General features: G+C 32.2%; 1 protein-coding gene and 1 long non-coding RNA gene across 2 annotated transcripts; one reads left to right on the top strand and one right to left on the bottom strand.

Moving 5' to 3' along the window:
• Positions 1 to 1,988: 1,988 nt before the first annotated feature.
• LOC134726779 (uncharacterized) lies at positions 1,989 to 3,584 on the bottom strand. Its single transcript, XR_010108636.1, has 3 exons — positions 3,478 to 3,584; positions 3,013 to 3,140; positions 1,989 to 2,334 (listed from the first exon to the last, which is right to left on the bottom strand). It is a non-coding gene; the product is annotated as an uncharacterized LOC134726779 (long non-coding RNA).
• Positions 3,585 to 7,735: 4,151 nt separating this feature from the next.
• On the top strand, positions 7,736 to 16,758 carry LOC134724545 (mitochondrial glycine transporter B-like). Its single transcript, XM_063587636.1, has 9 exons — positions 7,736 to 8,075; positions 8,932 to 9,044; positions 9,790 to 9,871; positions 10,374 to 10,556; positions 11,434 to 11,503; positions 11,970 to 12,068; positions 14,219 to 14,385; positions 14,666 to 14,758; positions 15,970 to 16,758. Exons 1-9 carry the CDS (start codon positions 8,058 to 8,060, stop codon positions 15,994 to 15,996), a joined length of 852 nt encoding a protein of 283 aa, XP_063443706.1. The 5' UTR covers positions 7,736 to 8,057; the 3' UTR covers positions 15,997 to 16,758.
• Positions 16,759 to 19,415: the final 2,657 nt, after the last annotated feature.

The following is a 19,415-nucleotide window of genomic DNA, read 5'->3' on the forward strand; positions in this document are numbered from 1 at the left end:
ACCTAATGCATAAAGTATTAGAAAAATAGACCAACACTCAAAAACTTAACTTTGACCACTAAACCACGAAAATGAGGTCAAGGTCAGATGACACCTGCCAGCTAAACATTTACACCTTACAATCATTCCATACACCAAATATAGTAGACCTATTGCATATAGTATGAAAAACAGACCAAAACACAAAAACTTAACTATAACCACTGAACCATGAAATGAGGTCAAGGTCAGATAACACCTGTCAGTTGGAAATGTACACCTTTCAGTCCTTCCATACACCGAATATACTAGACCTATTGCTTATTGTATCTGAGATATGGACTTGACCACCAAAACTTAACCTTGTTCACTGATCCATGAAATGAGGTCCAGGTCAAGTGAAGACTGTCTGACGGGCATGAGGACCTTGCAAGGTACGCACATACCAAATATAGTTATCCAATTACTTATAATAAGAGAATTTAACATTACAAAAAATATGAACCTTTTTTTCAAGTGGTCACTAAACCATTAAAATGAGGTCAAGGACATTGAACATGTGACTGACGGAAAGTTCGTAACATGAGGCATCTATATACAAAGTATGAAGCATACAGGTCTTCTATCTTCTAAAATATAAAGTTTTTAAGAAGTTAGCTAACGCCGCCGCTGGATCACTATCCCAATGTCGAGCTATCTACAACAAAAGTTGCAGGATCGACCAAAAATCGTCCAAAATACGTATCCGTCTCACTCCGCATAATAGCCCGAGTAAATTTTTAATATTCTGGAATTACGCCCTCTTTCAAAAATCCTGGATGCGGCCCAGGCTGCTAATTGCATGCACATTTTACAACCTCGAATTGCAATAGTTTGTGGACTTGAATGTCTTGTGCTAATAAGACTCCGAATCACAATTGGTTGTGGACTTAAATGGCGTGTGTTAGTAAAACATCGAATTGCAATAGGCTGTGGACTTAATTGTTTTGTGCCAGTAAGCCCCCGAATTACAATAGGGTGTGGACTTTTCTATAAATGTCTTGACTGTGCTAGTAAGACCCCGAATTACAATGGGTTGTGTGTTTATCTTTAAATATCTTGTTCTATAGTAAGACATCAAATTACAATGGATTATGTGTTTATCTTTTAATGCCTTGTGCTAGTAAGACCCAGAATTACAATGGGTAGTGTGTTTATCTTTTAATGTCTTGTGCTAGTAATACCCAGAATTAAAATGGGTTGTGTGTTTATCTTTTAATGTCTTGTGCTAGTAAGACCCCGAATTACAATGGGTTGTGTGTTTATCTTTTAATGTCTTGTGCTAGTAAGACCCAGAATTACAATGGGTTGTTTACATGTCTCCGAAATAATTATATTTCTTTGTTTTGTATGAGGTGCTGAGGAAGATTGGTGCCAGTTCCGACAATTTCATAAACTAAATCCATAAATGTACCACTAGTATAACCTGGGACTATTATACTAGTCACAGATATAACCAACAACTTATATTCATAACGCATGTATTTCAATTGTTCACTTACACAGATATAACCAACAACTTATATTCATAACGCATGTATTTCAATTGTTCACTTACACAGATATAACCAACAACTTATATTCATAACGCATGTATTTCAATTGTTCACTTACACAGATATAACCAACAACTTATATTCATAACGCATGTATTTCAATTGTTCACTTACACAGATATAACCAACAACTTATATTCATAACGCATGTATTTCAATTGTTCACTTACACAGATATAACCAACAACTTATATTCATAACGCATGTATTTCAATTGTTCACTTACACAGATATAACCAACAACTTATATTCATAACGCATGTATTTCAATTGTTCACTTACACAGATATAACCAACAACTTATATTCATAACGCATGTATTTCAATTGTTCACTTTCACAAACACGTTCTTGACTGTTAAAAAAATATATCTATAGTTAATCTTCTTTATATATTAAGTAGAATTAAACAAAAGGATTTCGATAGTATTTATTATTCTATTTGTATAACTAAACCGACTAACATGGCTGAAAATAACACGGCGCAATTCCTGTCTGGCTCTAATTAAAATGTATAAGATTAATTAAATCAATAACGGTAATTTAGAATTAAGAATAAATCAAAGAAGAGTTGGTCATCTTGGTTCAGCCGTATTGTCAACCTTTAATGACTCTTAAGTATTTTCTCCCGACAGATCTAGAATGTCCGCTGGTAACTTTTTTGTATAAACAATGTCATAATATCTGTTCCTATTAGAATGCATTTTATATTCCGTTTCGAACAAAAACTTTTATTTATATAGAAAAATAGGTAAACAAATCTGGAAAAAAAGAAAAATAGGTTGGTAAGATATTATAAGAATAAAAAATAATGTGGGGCCAAAAAAAGAAAGAATGAACACATGTACAAAATTGATGTTGGTCAAAAAAGTTAAAGCTAACAAATATACAGCATTCGCGTAAGAATATAGTTGTCGTGCGTTTTATATAATATTCACGCTGTTTGTGAAAGTCTACTGCTGCTTGTGTACTGTTGCTTGTGTACTACTATTCAACTTTTTGTTCTGCTGCTTGAGTTCTGTTGTTTGTTTACTACTGCCTGTGTACTGCCGTTTGTGTTCTGCTGCTTGTGTACTGTTGCTTGTGTACTGCTGTTTGTGTTGTACTGCTCGAGTACTGCTGCTTGAGAACTGCTGTTTGTGTACTGCTGTTTGTGTTCTGCTGCTTGAGTATATAATGTGGCTTGTGTACTGCTGTTTTTATACTACTGATTGTGTGTTACTGTGCTGTTTGTGTACTGCTACTTGTGTTCTGGTACTTGTGTACTGTATTGTACTGGTGCGTGTGTACTACTGGTGTGGACTGTAAGGTATCTCTTCTGGCAATTGCAAGTAATTTATTTTAATATTTTCAAAGACGCAGCGGTACGCTGTATGCTGTATATTTATAAACATAGATAGCACTGACCTCGTCGAAAAAAAAGTATGCCAAACATTTACCTTCACTGTATATGCAATGATGACTAATTATCACCCGAAATGACAACAAACTCTGGAATGCAATAATACATTGCACTTTGTACTTGTTCTAAGCCTCTATATTTACATCATCAACCTATAAACAGAAGCTTATAAACAACAAGCATCTATTAGTGTCAGATATAGTAATCAAGTGAGTGCATTTAATTACGCACGAGGCAGTAATAAATTTATGAAATAATTGTCTGTTTCACTTTGAAGACACTGAGTTTATTTAATTATGAAATTATATATTGACATTTCCATGATTTTAATTAGAAGGTGTCATGGTAATTATTTCCTGTGTATTAATGTTCAAACATTGAAAAAATATCTACTACTGTTTACATTTATATATCGTCAAAAGTATTATTATTTTTAAGATAAGTATAAAGGTCGTACATGTACTACGCGGTATATATATTGAAAAATCTCCATAAAACCTACCTTGCAATTGTTGACAATGTATATTTATTATATATATATTCCAACCAATAATTAAACGTTTGTTTAAGTGGGACGGGCTTTCTCTTGAATTTTGCGGAATACTGAGGCGGAATGCATAAATTTGCATCTTCGTTGATTAGAATGGTGACGTTAAATTTGATACCTCGTGTAAAGAGAATACGGCTTCATGCACGTTAAGAATCCTTAATTACGACAAAGTGCCTGTTGTAAGGCGAAATGTCTGTTCCTTTTCAGTATAACCTCAGTTTACAGTCAGGGTTTCTTTCGCTTGGGCAGCCGGCTGGAGATTGACTGATTCACTGATCTTTTCCTGACCATGCATGAAATATTTGCCACTGGACATTTAGCAAACAACAATCAATCTCCAAATTTTTATAACCTACGATATAGTTATATAGAGAGGAAGAGAGACATCATATAAACAAAAATAAAAGGACACCTGACATAAACTGGTAGCATGCAAACAGTTTGAAGCCATTCGATCAAAATTATCGTTCAATATTGGTATCTACCAAAATAAACACTAGAAAGCCTGCGCATATATAAGGAATATTTAATTCGTCAATGAAAAATGGTGACGGAAATTTTAATTCAATATGCGACAGTCACACCGTGTATATTCACTGACCAATGCTAATACATGTATACTAGTACTAAATATACATTTACATATATACAGTGTGATGTTTAATGTTGTAAATACCAATTGTGTCAATAAATTGTGACTGACTTTATGCCCTTTATGGTTCCTGTTATTTGTGAAATAAAAATATCTTTTATTTTCTATAGTTCGTCAATGATAAGGAATATGACCAATAGGTGACGGGCACCTTATGAAGTCCATGCGATACCGTGCATATTCAGTAAAGTTCGTGGATGATTAGGTATATGACCCACATGTGACGGCCGTAAATCTTGATTCCATGTAATGACATGATAACCGGGCCACTTATATCAACACAAGCCATGATTTCAACTTCCCAATTGTGAACTTTCCATTTCTATGTAGCAACATTCCAGCAGCGCCTGCATACGGAGTATACATCTCCAAATTGATATGATATTCCCGCGCTTGTAAGTCCTATCATGTTTTAGCTATCCGAAGTTCATCCCTACTGTGCACTGGTCATGAGGAGAACTACTGCAGATTGAGATACTATATTCCCGGTTCTATTTTTGCTATTTTTTAGTTTTTACGTATTTTAAAATAAACTTAATATCATATCCTTTTAATATTAAATCGGCCTCATTGCACTCAATGTCTCTTACTATAATTATATCCTACATTGCTCATATTATCAATTTATTAAGGTCTTTCCCCTAGGTGAGGAAAGACCTTATTGTTTTTCTAATGTTTTTTTTTCTTTTTCTTTTTTTTCTTTTTTTTCTTCCAACATTTGTTTGACAAGGCCTCCTCCCCTTTCTGTTGAAGTTATCAAGACCAAATATGGACCATCGATAGACCTCATAATGAACTTTTACAAGATGAACTTTTGTAGGATTTCATCATCCCCTTTAGAAGTTATCTCCCTTTTATTGATTTTTTTCAACATGGCCCCCCTTAAATGTTTTAAAAGATATCATGACCTTATTTGGACAATAGCTAGATCTTATCATGATGTGTTACCATATGAGGCTGCTAAGGATTTCATCATCCGTTATGAAAGTTATGTCCCTTTGAATCCATTTCTTTCTTTTACATTTTTCTCAAAAAGTATTCAAGCTAGAATCGATTTGAAAACAGCAACATGTACAAGAACAGATGGCAATGTTAATGAACATGTACAATCATTTTGTTATTAATCCTTATAAGGAGTTATTCCCCTTGAAAAATTGTACATAATTTTAGAAAAATTGTATTTCGAGAACCAGAAGTCGTAGAGACTTGGGACCTTCACCAATAATCTGTAATTCATGTGACCTTTACTATGCACCCAAGGTCAAAGGTCACTGAGTGCAAAAAAAAATTACGCTGCAATTTCAAGCTTACATATTAGGAAAACGATAAGACTTTGCTGCATACATACAGCGTATAAATTGTTCCTCTCGACAAGCTCTACATTTTATATGATCAGTCCAAAAATGTCCGACTGTCTGTTCAAAAGTTACAACGGGATGATTCTTAAAAATATAGTATTTTGTGTATATCTTTTTGAAGGTAACAGATATCAACCTACTATAAACTGCAAAAATGATCAGTAATTCAAGACCTTCAATTTGAGGTCAATGTCAGGTCATGATGAAATTTTACCCTGACCTTCACAGTATACTATGACCTTGACCTTGTGATATTTGAAAGGTCAAGTGGTGCTGAGTTGAATGGTGGTAGTCCCATGTCTCCACGACTTCCGGTTCTCAAGTTTGGTATTGCATCATATATTTGATGATTAATTTTGACCCTGGTGAACTTTGAAATCATCCCAATTCTTTTTCTATAATGGTGTCCTTTAACTGTAGATCATTTACCTTTTAACAGATTGGAGATATCTATTGTCGCTTTAGAAATAATGCAGTTCGAAATTTTACGTGCAGTGGCATATATTTCTGAATCAACAACAGTTTAACACTTAAAATGTTTACGAAATTTAAGAGGTTAACCTAATTATATGCTTAACCAAATACCAAAAACATTCCATTTAAAAAAACACCAAAAAAATCAATTTGAAATTTTCATGTTTTGCATTGACTTTGTAAGTTTCATAACTTCTATTTATATCGTCGATATTGCATCATTTTTTGCACTTTGTCAAATGGGGTCAACTGATATATCAAATTGAAGGTCTTAATAAACTCTACTTAAAAATGAAAATTTTAAACCTCTTTTTCATCCCAGGTGGAAGGCTGGGGTCATTTAGTGCAAAAATTCAAATTTCTCAGATGGTAAGGTTGTCGCATATCAAATGAAAGAACATAAAGCGTACATTTCAAATTTCAAATTGACGTTTCCCGAAAATGGGTTGGATGGGGTTATTGAGTGCAAAAATTATTTTTTCTTTTAATGTATGGTTGTTGTATATCAAATGAAAGGTCATGATGTGTACATTTGAAATATCAAATTTCCGACCCCCAAAAAAAAGTTGAACAGGGTTATTAAGTGCAAAAATCAAACTTTCTAGAACATGGCGTTGTCGCATATCAAATGAAAGCTCATCTACTCTATGTTACATATATCATACTTCCAATCTCAAAAATGTAGGCGGATGAGGTCATTAAAAGTTAAAAGTGAAAAGTTTGAGAAGGTATGCTTGTCGTATATCAAACGAAAGGTAGTACTAAGAACATTACGAAAACATCACTTTTACAGGAAAGACCTTTCAATTGTTTTACAAACAATTGAGATACTAGTTATTTATGTATTACTTATTGTGTATTTCACTAATGTTTATATAATCATTGTATTATGATGTTTTTGTATCTTGCCTGACAAGGGCCCATGATTGGAAAATAAAATAATGTCTAATGTCTAATGTCATACTAGGAACGCGGACCTAGAAGAGAGCACCTAACAACAACTCGGTACTTGAAGTTAAGGTTTGACTGTCCCTGAGTTATCTTTCGTCCCTCTTTTAAGACAGTAAATGGAACCCAAATGAGTAGATTCCGAAAGAAATCTGAGTTAGAGTATAGTGTAATATAGTCCTAGACCAGTGGCGGATCCAGCCATTTTAAAAGGGGGTAGGGTTCCCATCCCATGACAAAGGGGGGGGGGGGTTCCAACTATATGCCCCCCCCCCCGATCTGCCAATGCAGATAGTATTTACCGGTCCATTCTGTGTGTATTCATTTGTATCTCAATCATCTCTAATCAATAGGTCAACGACCTACTTGGAGAATAAAAGTAGCTAAATATCAGCCTAGTTAAAAGTAACTGGACCAAATAGGTAAGTTTGACGTATCAATGTACCAAAACAGTGGAATATTAAAATGCAGGGTGTATTGAATTAAAAAAAAATTAAGCAGTTTAAACTGGTCAGAAGTGGTTTTATTAGGCACTACTTTACTACTTTACTGTTTTAAAAATTGAATGTAAATATAGTCCGCTAATTTTACGTATAAAATTTGTGCTTTTTACACCTGAATTCAAATCTACAAAAAAAATAGTATGTTATACAGACAAAAGTAACAATATTAATTATATTGCAAGTTGAAAACATCAAATATGACGTACACATGGCTTCAAACCTGTTTGGCATGCTGCCAAGCTGCGTAGGAATATACATATTAACCCCCGCGCTACAAATTTACGTTAGATCAACAAATAACAGAATCGTGAACAGTACTTGTGTATCAGAGAAATAGTTAACCTTCTTAGTCTTTGGAAAACATATTTATCACAGGAGATATAAAGAAAGCGATATATTACATTCTGAGGAATTTATTTGTCTTTATTTTAGAAAGCGATTTATTTATTTTCAATCGCAAAAGACGCTTTTCTCGGACCATGTTTTAACCAAGTGGGGTTCGTCCCCGTTTCTAAATAAACCGTATTTACCGTTAAAAATCGGTCGGGCAACTGTTTCAATCAAACTGATACACAATCCGTATTAAAACTTATAGCAATGGAATCCGCATTAACGGTAAGGTTTCAATTTTGTTTATTTAGTTTATTATGAAGGTGAAAAGGGGGAGGGGTGACATGTATTTACTAAAATTTGGTCTTGCTTCGATGTTTATTGCTGTCAAATAGATATATTTTATATGATATGATTTTGTTTTTCTGCAATTCACTGTCTATGTATAGTGCACCACCTCTGGATTTTACCTTAATAATGTAATATATTTTATCCTTGTTTCTTCCCCCTTTTTAAATATTTTGATATTTTAATATTACCCGTTAAGGGGTGTTCCTTATAATAGGAAGCTCATACGAAGAAAAGAAAGATAGAAGCAATAAAAAGTAAATTTTTATACTATCGTCACACTTTCAATAAATAGTTCACATGGATTATTTTTATATGTGTACAGTTTGCAGTATATTTTAATAATATAATAATACAACCATATTGTCTAATATATTTATGTAAACAAATATTACTAATCCGTCTGTTGTCGACAGTAAATACTTTAGAACCGATAGGTCACACGTTGAGGCTGCGTGTCAAATGGTTTCCCTGTTGGCACGAGTCCAGATAATTATGACGTCTATATATTTACATTTTCACTGTGACTCCTACTGACGATCAAGGCGTTACATCAAGTGGAGATAACTCCAACATTCTTTCCAATGTGTTAATTTTGCCCAATACTACCCTTCATAGGCTTAGATTTTCTTTATAAGTTTTGACAGAAAAATCTTATTGATTAATTGAACTAATTTTGAAAAATTTAATTGAACTAATTTTGAAAAATTCAATTGAACTAATTTTGAAAAATAAAATATCTTGTATGTATATTATGTTTTGCATGTTTATCAGATAAAATCTTATTTTTCAGTCACCAGTTGTGAAATCATTCATGTGTGGAATGTTCAGTGGAACATGCTCCACGCTACTGTTCCAGCCATTAGACCTGGTCAAGACCCGTTTACAAGTTTCAGTAAATGTTGGGTAAGATATTGAAAGTATATAAATAATCAGTAAATCACAGGATTAATATTATTCAAAAAAGAATACAACCACTTCAAATATTTAAACAGACACAATAATAAGATTAGAAGAACATTATTTTAATCTGTGACAAATATAACCAGTTTCAATTGTATAATATGGCAAACATTTTAAATGTAAACAGCAAAGCTAGAACTTTCTGTATTGATTGACACTGCACAAAGTTTTGGCACCCAATTATAATATCAGTTTCAGAGCAGGTGTTTTACCTGGAAAAAGAAGCATCAACATTCCAGTTCAAATTCTGTAACAACACCTTTTTCAAATACAAGCCTAAAAATCAATATTCAAACATATTTCTTGAGTGTTGGAAAAAGTCTTATGCACACTTGCCAGCTTGATTAAAATTTTACTAGATGGGGGTTGCAGACTGAACTGTTATGCATATATAGAATAGTAAAAATTAATTAAAATTTTTCGAAGGAACATATTAATGTTTTACTATCAAACTTTAACCTCCTAGAACTTAGAAGTGAGAAAATAAGGAAATAAGAATTGGTGACGGTGAACAATCAGACTTTTTAGCAAATTTTTGCATTGAATAAATAAATGTCTCTTCTCTACTTGAGATGGCAGTAGGTAGATATATGTTAAGGTTAACCATAAATATTTTAATGTAGAAAACCATTTATTAATTTTTTTTTAAATTTTTTTTTCTAAATGTAAATAAAATTTTGTTTTTCAGAGGACGTGTAGGAATGGTCACCATCTTTTGTAATGTTGTACAACAAGATACTATGAGAGGGTTATGGAAAGGTATTGTTCCTGTAAGTATAGATAATGCTTGCACAGGCATGGTAAGGGTTGCTCTTAAGTCTTTTCCACTTCACTTATTATTGATATAAGAAAATGTTGCCAATGAAACAACTCCACATCCCAGTTGTAATTTGTAAAATAAACCATTATAGGTGAAAGTTAGGCTTAACACTTAGCCTTGGCTCACACTGAACAGCAAGCTCTTAAGGGCTCAAAAAACCACTAGAGTAAATCACTCGAACAGGAAAACAAACAGTCTAATCTACATGTATATTAAAAATAAGAAACCATTATGAACCACATCAACAAACAACAACCACTGAACGTCAGGATCCTATTAACATTTTTGTTATCATTGGGTAACATAAAGCTTTTGATATATGTATAAATGTATAAGGAGTGACGGCTGATTCACAAATATATTGTACAAAAGAAACATGAATTGTATTTGTCTAGTCTAGATTATGAAAGCTGTAATAGTTTAATTAATATTTTGTTTTTCTCTTCTTTCAGTCAATCTCGAGAGGAGTCCCAGGCATTGCAATCTACTTTTCTGGAATTACAGCCTTAAAAGCAAAATTAGAAGAAAAGGGAAAGAAACCCAACCCTTTAAAATCAGTTTTGATTGGAGCAGTTGCCAGGGCCACCTCAGCAATAACAGTTATGCCCTTTACAGTGTTGAAGACCAGATTTGAGGTAAGAAATATACAATGTTTATTAACAATATTTTAGAAATGCAAAAAGTTGTAAGTCATTCACATGTGAAAGGTCAAAAGATGTGAACATGTTTTATAGTCATTTAATTTAGAAAAAAATGTCAGACATATACCTGCCCCTGCATTGTATCTTTTTATAATAAGTACAAACTCAAGTTTTTAAGTGTAAGTAAATAACACTTGTACTTCTGGTTTGATGAAAAAATAATGAGGCAGAATTCGAAGCGACCATCTTTAAGATTCAATACATTCTTTCCAACCGATTAAAAAAAAATCTAAACCTATTTTTCAGAAAATTGAACTAAAATTTACCATCTGTTTCAATGTTTTTTTTGGATAATCCACCTTAAATAATCATAATCAGAAAATGTGTATATGTACATGGCGGGGCTAACTGAATTAAAGTATATATATACAGTGTATACAACTCGTCTAAACATCAACCCAACAATGTATATTGAGAGCCCAGGTGGTTGTGTGGTCTAGCGGGATGGCTGCAGTGCAGGCGATTTGGTGTCACAGTAGCATGGGTTCGAATCCCAGTGAGGGAAGAACCAAAAATTTGCGAAAGCAAATTTACAGATCTAACATTGTTGGGTTGATGTTTAGACGAGTTATATATATATTATATATATACTTTATTTTTGGCCTGTATTTTCATTGTCATCTGATTAAGTCTTGCTGATTATATGGTTTCTCTTGCTTTCAGAATCTTTGTTTGAACCTGTTCTGGCCTTCTGCTACAGGAAACTACATGTACTATATATGTATTGGTATCCAGATTCGACCTGGAACTTGTTTAATATTGGTATTATGACCTTGTTATTATAGAAGTATAGATTATTTATGTATTTCAGAGTGGAAAATTTAATTACAACAGTATGTTTGGTGCTCTAAACAATATACTTAAAACAGAAGGTGTTAAAAGTAAGTTACTATAAGACTAAGATATGAAGATGTGGATTAAATGTGGAGCACACAGGAATTGAACAAATGCAAGAGAATTAAAAGACATGTAGAGCATGCCATATTTTTGACATTCTACATGTTGTTTCAACTTAATTAAATTTAGATTCAAGAGGTTTCAGAATAGTATTGATAGTTCTATGTAAGTAAATTATTTCTATAAGGCCAAAAAAATAATACATGCGTGTCCGCTTACATGCTGAAAAAAAATATATGTAGGTACATTTAGGCAGTATCATATTATTTAACAAACTGCTTGTTCCAAAATGGCACAGAAAAAAGTGACATAAAAAAGTGTTAAGGTAGGCATTTAAAACGGTAGGTAGGGTTAGCAGAAACACATGTATTATGTTTTTTGGCCTTATACATGTAGACTTGTATATATATAAATGTAAAATAATTATTTTCATTTGTATTTTTTTTTCAGCTCTGTTTTCTGGTCTTTCTCCAACACTGGCAAGGGATGTGCCCTTTTCTGGGCTCTACTTTATGTTTTACTCTCAACTAAAGAGTACAGTTCAAGGAAGTAAGTGTAACTAGTTAATGGTGTTATCTACATTTATAACTTACATGTAACATACATTTGTGTAAATTTAAATGGTTTTATCGTCATTTATTATAAAGATTTTAAAACTACACATATGTATATATATTTTTTGAAAATGAGCAAGGGATGATTTCAATAAGTGTATTAAAAAAATGAATCTAAATATAACCATAAAGTATTTAGGAATAGTTATATAAAAAAATAAAATCAGCTGTGTTTTCCTTCATTTATTATATTATAATATCTTTTTGAAAAAAATATAAGTTTTAAGACAAAAAAATAGTAAACTTAAAAAATTGGATGCTGTTGAATTAAATAAATTTTAATTTAAAAGTTCCAAAATATTTCTGACATTGTAAGGTACGATTATGCATATTTTAAAAGTCAAGAAATATTATTTTGTTAGAATTATTGAATATTTTGAAAATTTGTCTTTGCTGACCATCTTTTGAAATTTTATATAAATTGTAAGATATAAATTGTCTTTATGTTATTCAATTTCAAAATTATAAATATCGCAAAATAATAAAGTTTCCAAGGGGCTGCCGTTTAATTGGTAGTCAAATAAAACACCACACTAATTGCCTGTTTTTCTATATGTATTTTATTATAGATTTTCCTCCTACTAGCTGCAGAGTCCAAGAGATGAAAGAGGTAAAAAGTCTGATTCCATATTAATATCAGGTAGATTGGTTTGTCTTGCAGTATTTTCTCTTGGACTCCAAATCCATGCTCTTCAGGAGAGGAATTAATCTTAAATCTTTTTTGTTTATCTTGCATATTTCAGAGCTCAAGTTTGTGCAATCTTTTCACTTGATAGACAAAACAAGATGGCATGAATTTTCAGGATACTGTACCTTTTAACAAATATTACTGTTGAAAAGATTATTTTTATTGAAATAGTATCATCTTTTCTCTTGCAGGAGGTCTTTGTATAATTACTATGTTTGCTTAAAGAAAGAGGAACAAAAATGTCCTATTTTCTCTAAGTAAACAAAGTCAAACTATTTGCATGATTATTTTATTTGAAGAAAAAAAATTGAAACATTGAGAGGATTAGCAAGACGACCAACCAATAAGTAAAAAAGGATAAACTTGCAACTGTCACTGAGAAAAACTTTATTAACATCCAGCGGAATTACGACTACCAACCAATAATGAAAAAGTATGAAGCTTTTTGTTCGCGCTTCAATTCAACAATTCTGCGTATGTCGGATTACAAAAAGAAAAAGATTGGCATGTTGAAAAATTTATATCGGAAGCTGTGATTTAAATATGAAACAAAACGACGTTCTGTTTCAAATAAGTTGCCGTTGCATCTAAGAATAAGCAAGTACTAATGTTATGCTGCGACCGTCTTTTGTAGTAATTTCAAATACCAGAATAAAACTTCGCATTTTACACATGTTCTTAATTAAATACACACATTGATTATGGAAAGCAGGAATGAAATCCCAAGTTATAAGATTTTCCTTCCTGTTTTCATAACCTTCTGCAAGAAATATGATCAGTTGAAATCATAGGTTCAGAGTTTTGGTACCTTGGATCTTTTAAATTCTCCAAAAGCTTGATAATTAGCATGGCTACTTCAAAGAAAAAAGTTATTTTGAATTTACTTCAAATCAGTTGTATTGAGTTGATTGTCACAGTAACCCGAGAAGATTGTTTTATCTGCAGGTGGAAAAGATCTTTAAGAGTTTTGAAATATGTATATATCTATATGATTCCTTTTCTTTTTAGATGAACCAATTTTATTCAAAACGTGTCACATTTTGTGGCAGTAAAAACAATGAGGAATTAGAAAAGCATGCTTTGTTTGATTTAGATTATGATAGCTTGTCCAGAGTTGTACTGCGGGACAGTCTAGCCTATGGATAAACCATGAAATTATTTGGAATGTGTGAAAAGAACATATTGGGGTTTTGAAAAGCTATTAAAAGGGGGAGTAACTGGAACAAATCTATGTTTGCCATTTTTGTGAGGAAACCAGAAAAATATCTGGACATGGTTCTTCCAAAGGCTAGTCTTCATGTTTTAAAATGCATATATGCAAAACTAGCAGATATAGATACCATCAAGGAAATTGTAGACAGAAAGCGCTTAGCCCTGGCTTCTGTTTTCTTTTCCAGACGTTCAAAATGAGAATTTACTTCCCGCCTATCACTTCATGTCTGGGGTTGCAGCTGGGATGATGGCATCACTGATCACACAACCTGCTGATGTCGTTAAAACTCACATGCAACTAGAGCCACTCAAATACAAGAAGCTTAAAGATACCATCCAAATTATTTACCAGGTAAAGTATTAATAATGACCCAAACACTTAAATACAGATTATATAAGGAAGCATTATTAAATCCTTACAAGGGAATTTCAAAGTAAGGAAAAATAATCTGTAGTTCAATTGGTTCACAAAAATATCTTCAAGCCCAAAAATCAGTCAAATTTCTTCAAACATGTGGAAACCTTTCCAGAGTAATTTTATGGGCTGAAGAATGTGTAATAAATATTGTAATAATAAATAATGTTAATTTGAAACATGAATGAATTCAATTTAAACCTTGTTTTGTTTGTAGAAGGATGGATTTAATGGTTTCTTGCGTGGAATTGTGCCAAGAGCTTTAAGAAGAACTCTCATGGCAGCAATGGCCTGGACAATTTATGAAGAGGCAAGTATTAAAATTCAGGATATTTCTATTCAAAATTGTAGGTTGTTGTGTTCTTTGGCAACAAATTGATATTTTTTATTAACTTAATCGTGTTATTAATGGATTATATTTAATAAGGCTATTCTCAGTGTGTAGTATCACCTGATCAAAATGATGGAATATTTATAATACAAACACCTAAGTGTCTTTTTGTCGAGCCTTCGACTTAAGTCGAAAAAGCGAGACTAAGCGATCCTACATGGCGTCGGCGTCGTCGGCGGCGTCAACAAATATTCACTCTGTGGTTAAAGTTTTTGAAATTTTAATAACTTTCTTAAACTATACTGGATTTCTACCAAACTTTGACAGAAACTTGTTTATGATCATAAGATAGTATCCAGAAGTAAATTTTGTAAAAAGAAAATTCCATTTTTTCCGTATTTTATTATAAATGGACTTAGTTTTTTCTGCCGGGAAACAAAACATTCACTCTGTGGTTAAAGTTTTTAGAATTTTAATAACTTTCTCCAACTATCCTGGGTTTGTACCAAACTTGGACAGAAGCTTGTTTATGATCATAAGATAGTATCCAGAAGTAAATTTTGTAAAAATAAAATTCTATTTTTTCTGTATTTTATTATAAATGGACTTAGTTTTTTCTGCGGGGAAACAAAACATTCACTCTGTGGTTAAAGTTTTTAGAATTTTTATAACTTTCTTTAAACTATCCTGGGTTTGTACCAAACTTAGACAGAAGCTTGTTTATGATCATAAGATAGTATCCAGAAGTAAATTTTGTAAATAAATAAATCCATTTTTTCCATATTTTACTTTTAAATGGACTTAGTTTTTCTGCGGGGAACCATTACATTCATGACATTCACTCTGTGGTTAAAGTTTTTAAAATTTTAATAACTTTCTTAAACTATCCTGGGTTTGTACCAAACATGGACAGAAGCTTATTTATGATCATAAGATTGTATCCAGAAGTAAAGTTTGTAAAAAAATTACTAATTTTTTTCTGTAATTTACTTTTAAATGGACTTAGATTTTCTAACAATCATAAAATAGTAACAAGAGGAATATTTTTATTGATTTTTTTCCTCATTGTTGTTGAACCTGCGATTTACAGCAAAAATAGGCGAGACACTGGGTTCCGTGGAACCCTTACAAATTTTTTAAATGGTTTATACAATAATATATAAATTAATTGTTTTGTTATTTATTTAAAGGTGTCAAAGACATGCGGCTTGAAATAAAAAAAGGCAGCATGATAAAAAGGAAGTCCAGTTCATACAGGAATGGAATCAACTCAGGGAAGTGACGATATCTGGTGTATGAATTGAGGAGTATCTGATGGACAACGGCATGATCATTAAAACTATTGTCAATTGTTCCTAACGAACATTTTTGACTGTGAAATTTTTCTTTTGATATGTAGTGGAATTTTTAAAAAGTGGAGATTTAAAAAACTACTTCCTATAAAGGTTACAGCAGTTTTGCTTCAATTTATTTGATGCTGTCCCATGGAAATTATACAGTGGTATGATGTATTTATTTGAGCAGTTGATATGAAGGCTATGAGAGACATTTAGAAAAAGTTGTGCACCATATGCCCAATCGTGACGTGCAATCAAAAATTAGAATGCATGTTTGTTTTAACTATATAGTGCTTATATATGAAACTAATAAAATGATTGAGAGTGGGTTTTTAAAGAAAATTATTTGAATTTTTATACCTATTTCAAGTTAAAACAAAGTTTTATTCCCATATTAACAAAATCTTGATATGAGAAAGTACGATAGAGTGTCGACTGTCAAATTTTGATATTTGTCAGATTTGAAAGTTGAATGATATTGTTACCACTGGTATACATGGATGGATAATCACATGTAAAATATGTCATATTGCTCATTTCCATGAAATGTTTATTTATTTATGCAACAACTTTTCATTTTATTATCATTGATCAACAGAAAACCAGAGATCTTTCAGTTGAATAAAACTTTTAAATATGTAACATCTCTTTATATTATCTTGATAAAGGAAAGTATTTGATAGGATTTGAACATCTTAATACACAAAACACAGATCAAGTTTTAATTTGAGTAGCATCACTTTTACTTTTCTAGGGGTATGCCCATTTATATACACAAAACACAGATCAAGTTTTAATTTGAGTAGCATCACTTTTACTTTTCTAGGGGTATGCCCATTTTTAAATGAAAAAAAAAATTTCGTTTCTAATTCTTAGTAAATATTTCCAAACCAAATCATATATACAAGCTTATTACCACGAAACACTGATCAGGTATTGTCACCCTCAATGTTCTAGTGTTGTGCCTCTTATACTATTGCTTCATCTCGGTGTCCCAAATGTGATGAAACACACACAATTCTTTGTACCACAAAGCCTAGATCAAGGCTGAATTTGGATGGCGTCACTTTTATTGTTCTAATGTAATCTTACCGAAGCGGAGGGGGTTTAAGTTTTACCCTTGTCTGTTTGTAGATAAGCACATCAGGTTGACCAAAATTTGGTTGGTTTCTGTTCTCTAACCTAAGTTAGCCTCAACCAAATTTTGTTCAACTTGTACACAATACTTGATATGACAGATCAAGTACGAATTTTGGTATGATGTTTCCAATCAAGTGTTTGTAGACGAAATAATAACAGTTGAGATACTTCAGTAGAACTGCTGTGAATGATTTCGACAACAATGGTATGCGTGTGATACATCATTGTGTACATAAATCAATGACTAATGAGACAACTCTTCACAAATGGCACAGAAATTGCCAACTCATTTTACCTTACAGCCATCAACAATAAGCAAAGTCCATATCAAATAGTCAACTATAAAAGGTCCCAAAGTTACTAACATAAAATAATTAAATAGAAAAACTAACTGCTTAATGATGTACAAAATAATGAAGGAAAAGCAAATGTGTAACTATACAACTGACAAGTGATGAATTACTGGCTGCTGACCTGGGACAGACACAAACAGAATGTGGCCGGATTGAACATACTGAAGGGCCCCAAAACTTACCAGTGACACTACAACATTAAACAAAACTATAATAACCAGATGGATACACATAGAAATACATCTAACAATAAATAGTGAAAATGGCCTGGTACTTGTTTTGATTAAAAAGCAACTACAAAAAAATATGAAGTACAGATCTAAGAGTACCATACTCAGTTACTGACAGCTAGTTGCTAGTTCAAAGCCAATAACAGGTAATAAGAGAAATCGTGCATCTCAAGACCAAACTTGACTAAATTATTAATCAGTACACATTCAATGCCCATTGAAACAGATGTTGAGTGTTACATGCTCTTTAGAGCCTCTATATTAAGTCTTCAACCAACAGAGTCGAAGGGGACTTTAGGATTGCACGTTGTCTGTCCATCTGTCAAATCATTTTGCCACATGTTTTTCTTCATGCTTGAAGATCTTTCTTTGATATACATGTATTGTATATGGATTATCATGACAGATCAATACACATCTTGTGCAGAGTTATGGTCCTTTGACACAGACAATTAACTTAAATAATCAATTTCCGCAGTTGTTTTGTCCATTTTGTTCCAGTTCAATTACTCCAGATGCTTATTATTTTCAGACCCTCAATACAGTTTACAATATTTAAAAATATTCTTTTCAAACTGGATTTATACTGGCTTTGTGAGGACCAGCTGTATGGATGTTTTCAAACTTTAAGTAACAGAATATTAGTTGTTATATTGTTTTAGGGTTACATTATTGTAGACAGGCTTTGAAAAATCACATGAGAGAGGAAAAAAATCCACTATTATTATATAGCATCAAAATAATTTTAAATCAAAATATGCTAAAAGGAAGATAACTCTTTAGAATATATATGACCAGAGTGCACACACTGAAATAATATTATTTACTTACCATTGATTTTACATTGATAGTCCTTAATATATAGATTTACCATACAACAACTATCACATAAACTTGTCTAAGAAAACAAGCTCAAGGTCAAGATAATCCAAACTAGAAACACATGAACAGCTTAGAATCATTCTATAAAACACCAAATTTGTTTTAAATATAATAGTTGACCTATTGCACATACCACCCAAGAAACAAACTTTTAAATACATTGATCAATGAAACCAAACAAAATCAGGTCAAGGTCAGATGAGCCTTAAATTATTTAATTGGATTTGGCACTAATCATCAAACTCGTCCAAAACATTGCTAAGCTTATACGAACCTTTGATATAAAATGAATTAAAAACTGGTAAAAATCTGACAAGAATTGAACAAATCAGATTGCTATCAATGCAATTTGCCATATAATTGTTTCAAAGGAGCATACCTCTTTTAAGACCAGGCCCGTAGCCAGGAATTTCCAAAGGGGGGTTCGTTGGACTCACAAACTCGACTTTAACAGTCACAATTCGAACAGAACATTGACTTTAACAGTGCCTATTTGTTTTCAAGGGGGGGGGGGTTCGGGTATGAAGACTTTTAAACAAAATTGATTAGGTCTGATTTCGAACACGCCCAAGACATAGCTGATTGATCTTTAATTTTTTAGTTTCATAAAAATCTGGCAAGAACTGAAAAAGTGAAAGCCTATAATACAATTTTCCATATAAATAATATTTCCAAGGGGCATAACTCTTCCTGA

Source organism: Mytilus trossulus, chromosome 7, assembly GCF_036588685.1.
Source record: "Mytilus trossulus isolate FHL-02 chromosome 7, PNRI_Mtr1.1.1.hap1, whole genome shotgun sequence".
Classification (NCBI taxonomy): domain Eukaryota; kingdom Metazoa; phylum Mollusca; class Bivalvia; order Mytilida; family Mytilidae; genus Mytilus; species Mytilus trossulus.

Excerpts from the sequence above, each read along its gene's own strand:
- LOC134724545 (XM_063587636.1), top strand. Across the intron at positions 9,045-9,789 it reads CAAGTTTCAGTAAATGTTGG|AGGACGTGTAGGAATGGTCA; the intron begins GTAAGATATTGA and ends TTTGTTTTTCAG. Across the intron at positions 9,872-10,373 it reads TATGGAAAGGTATTGTTCCT|TCAATCTCGAGAGGAGTCCC; the intron begins GTAAGTATAGAT and ends CTCTTCTTTCAG.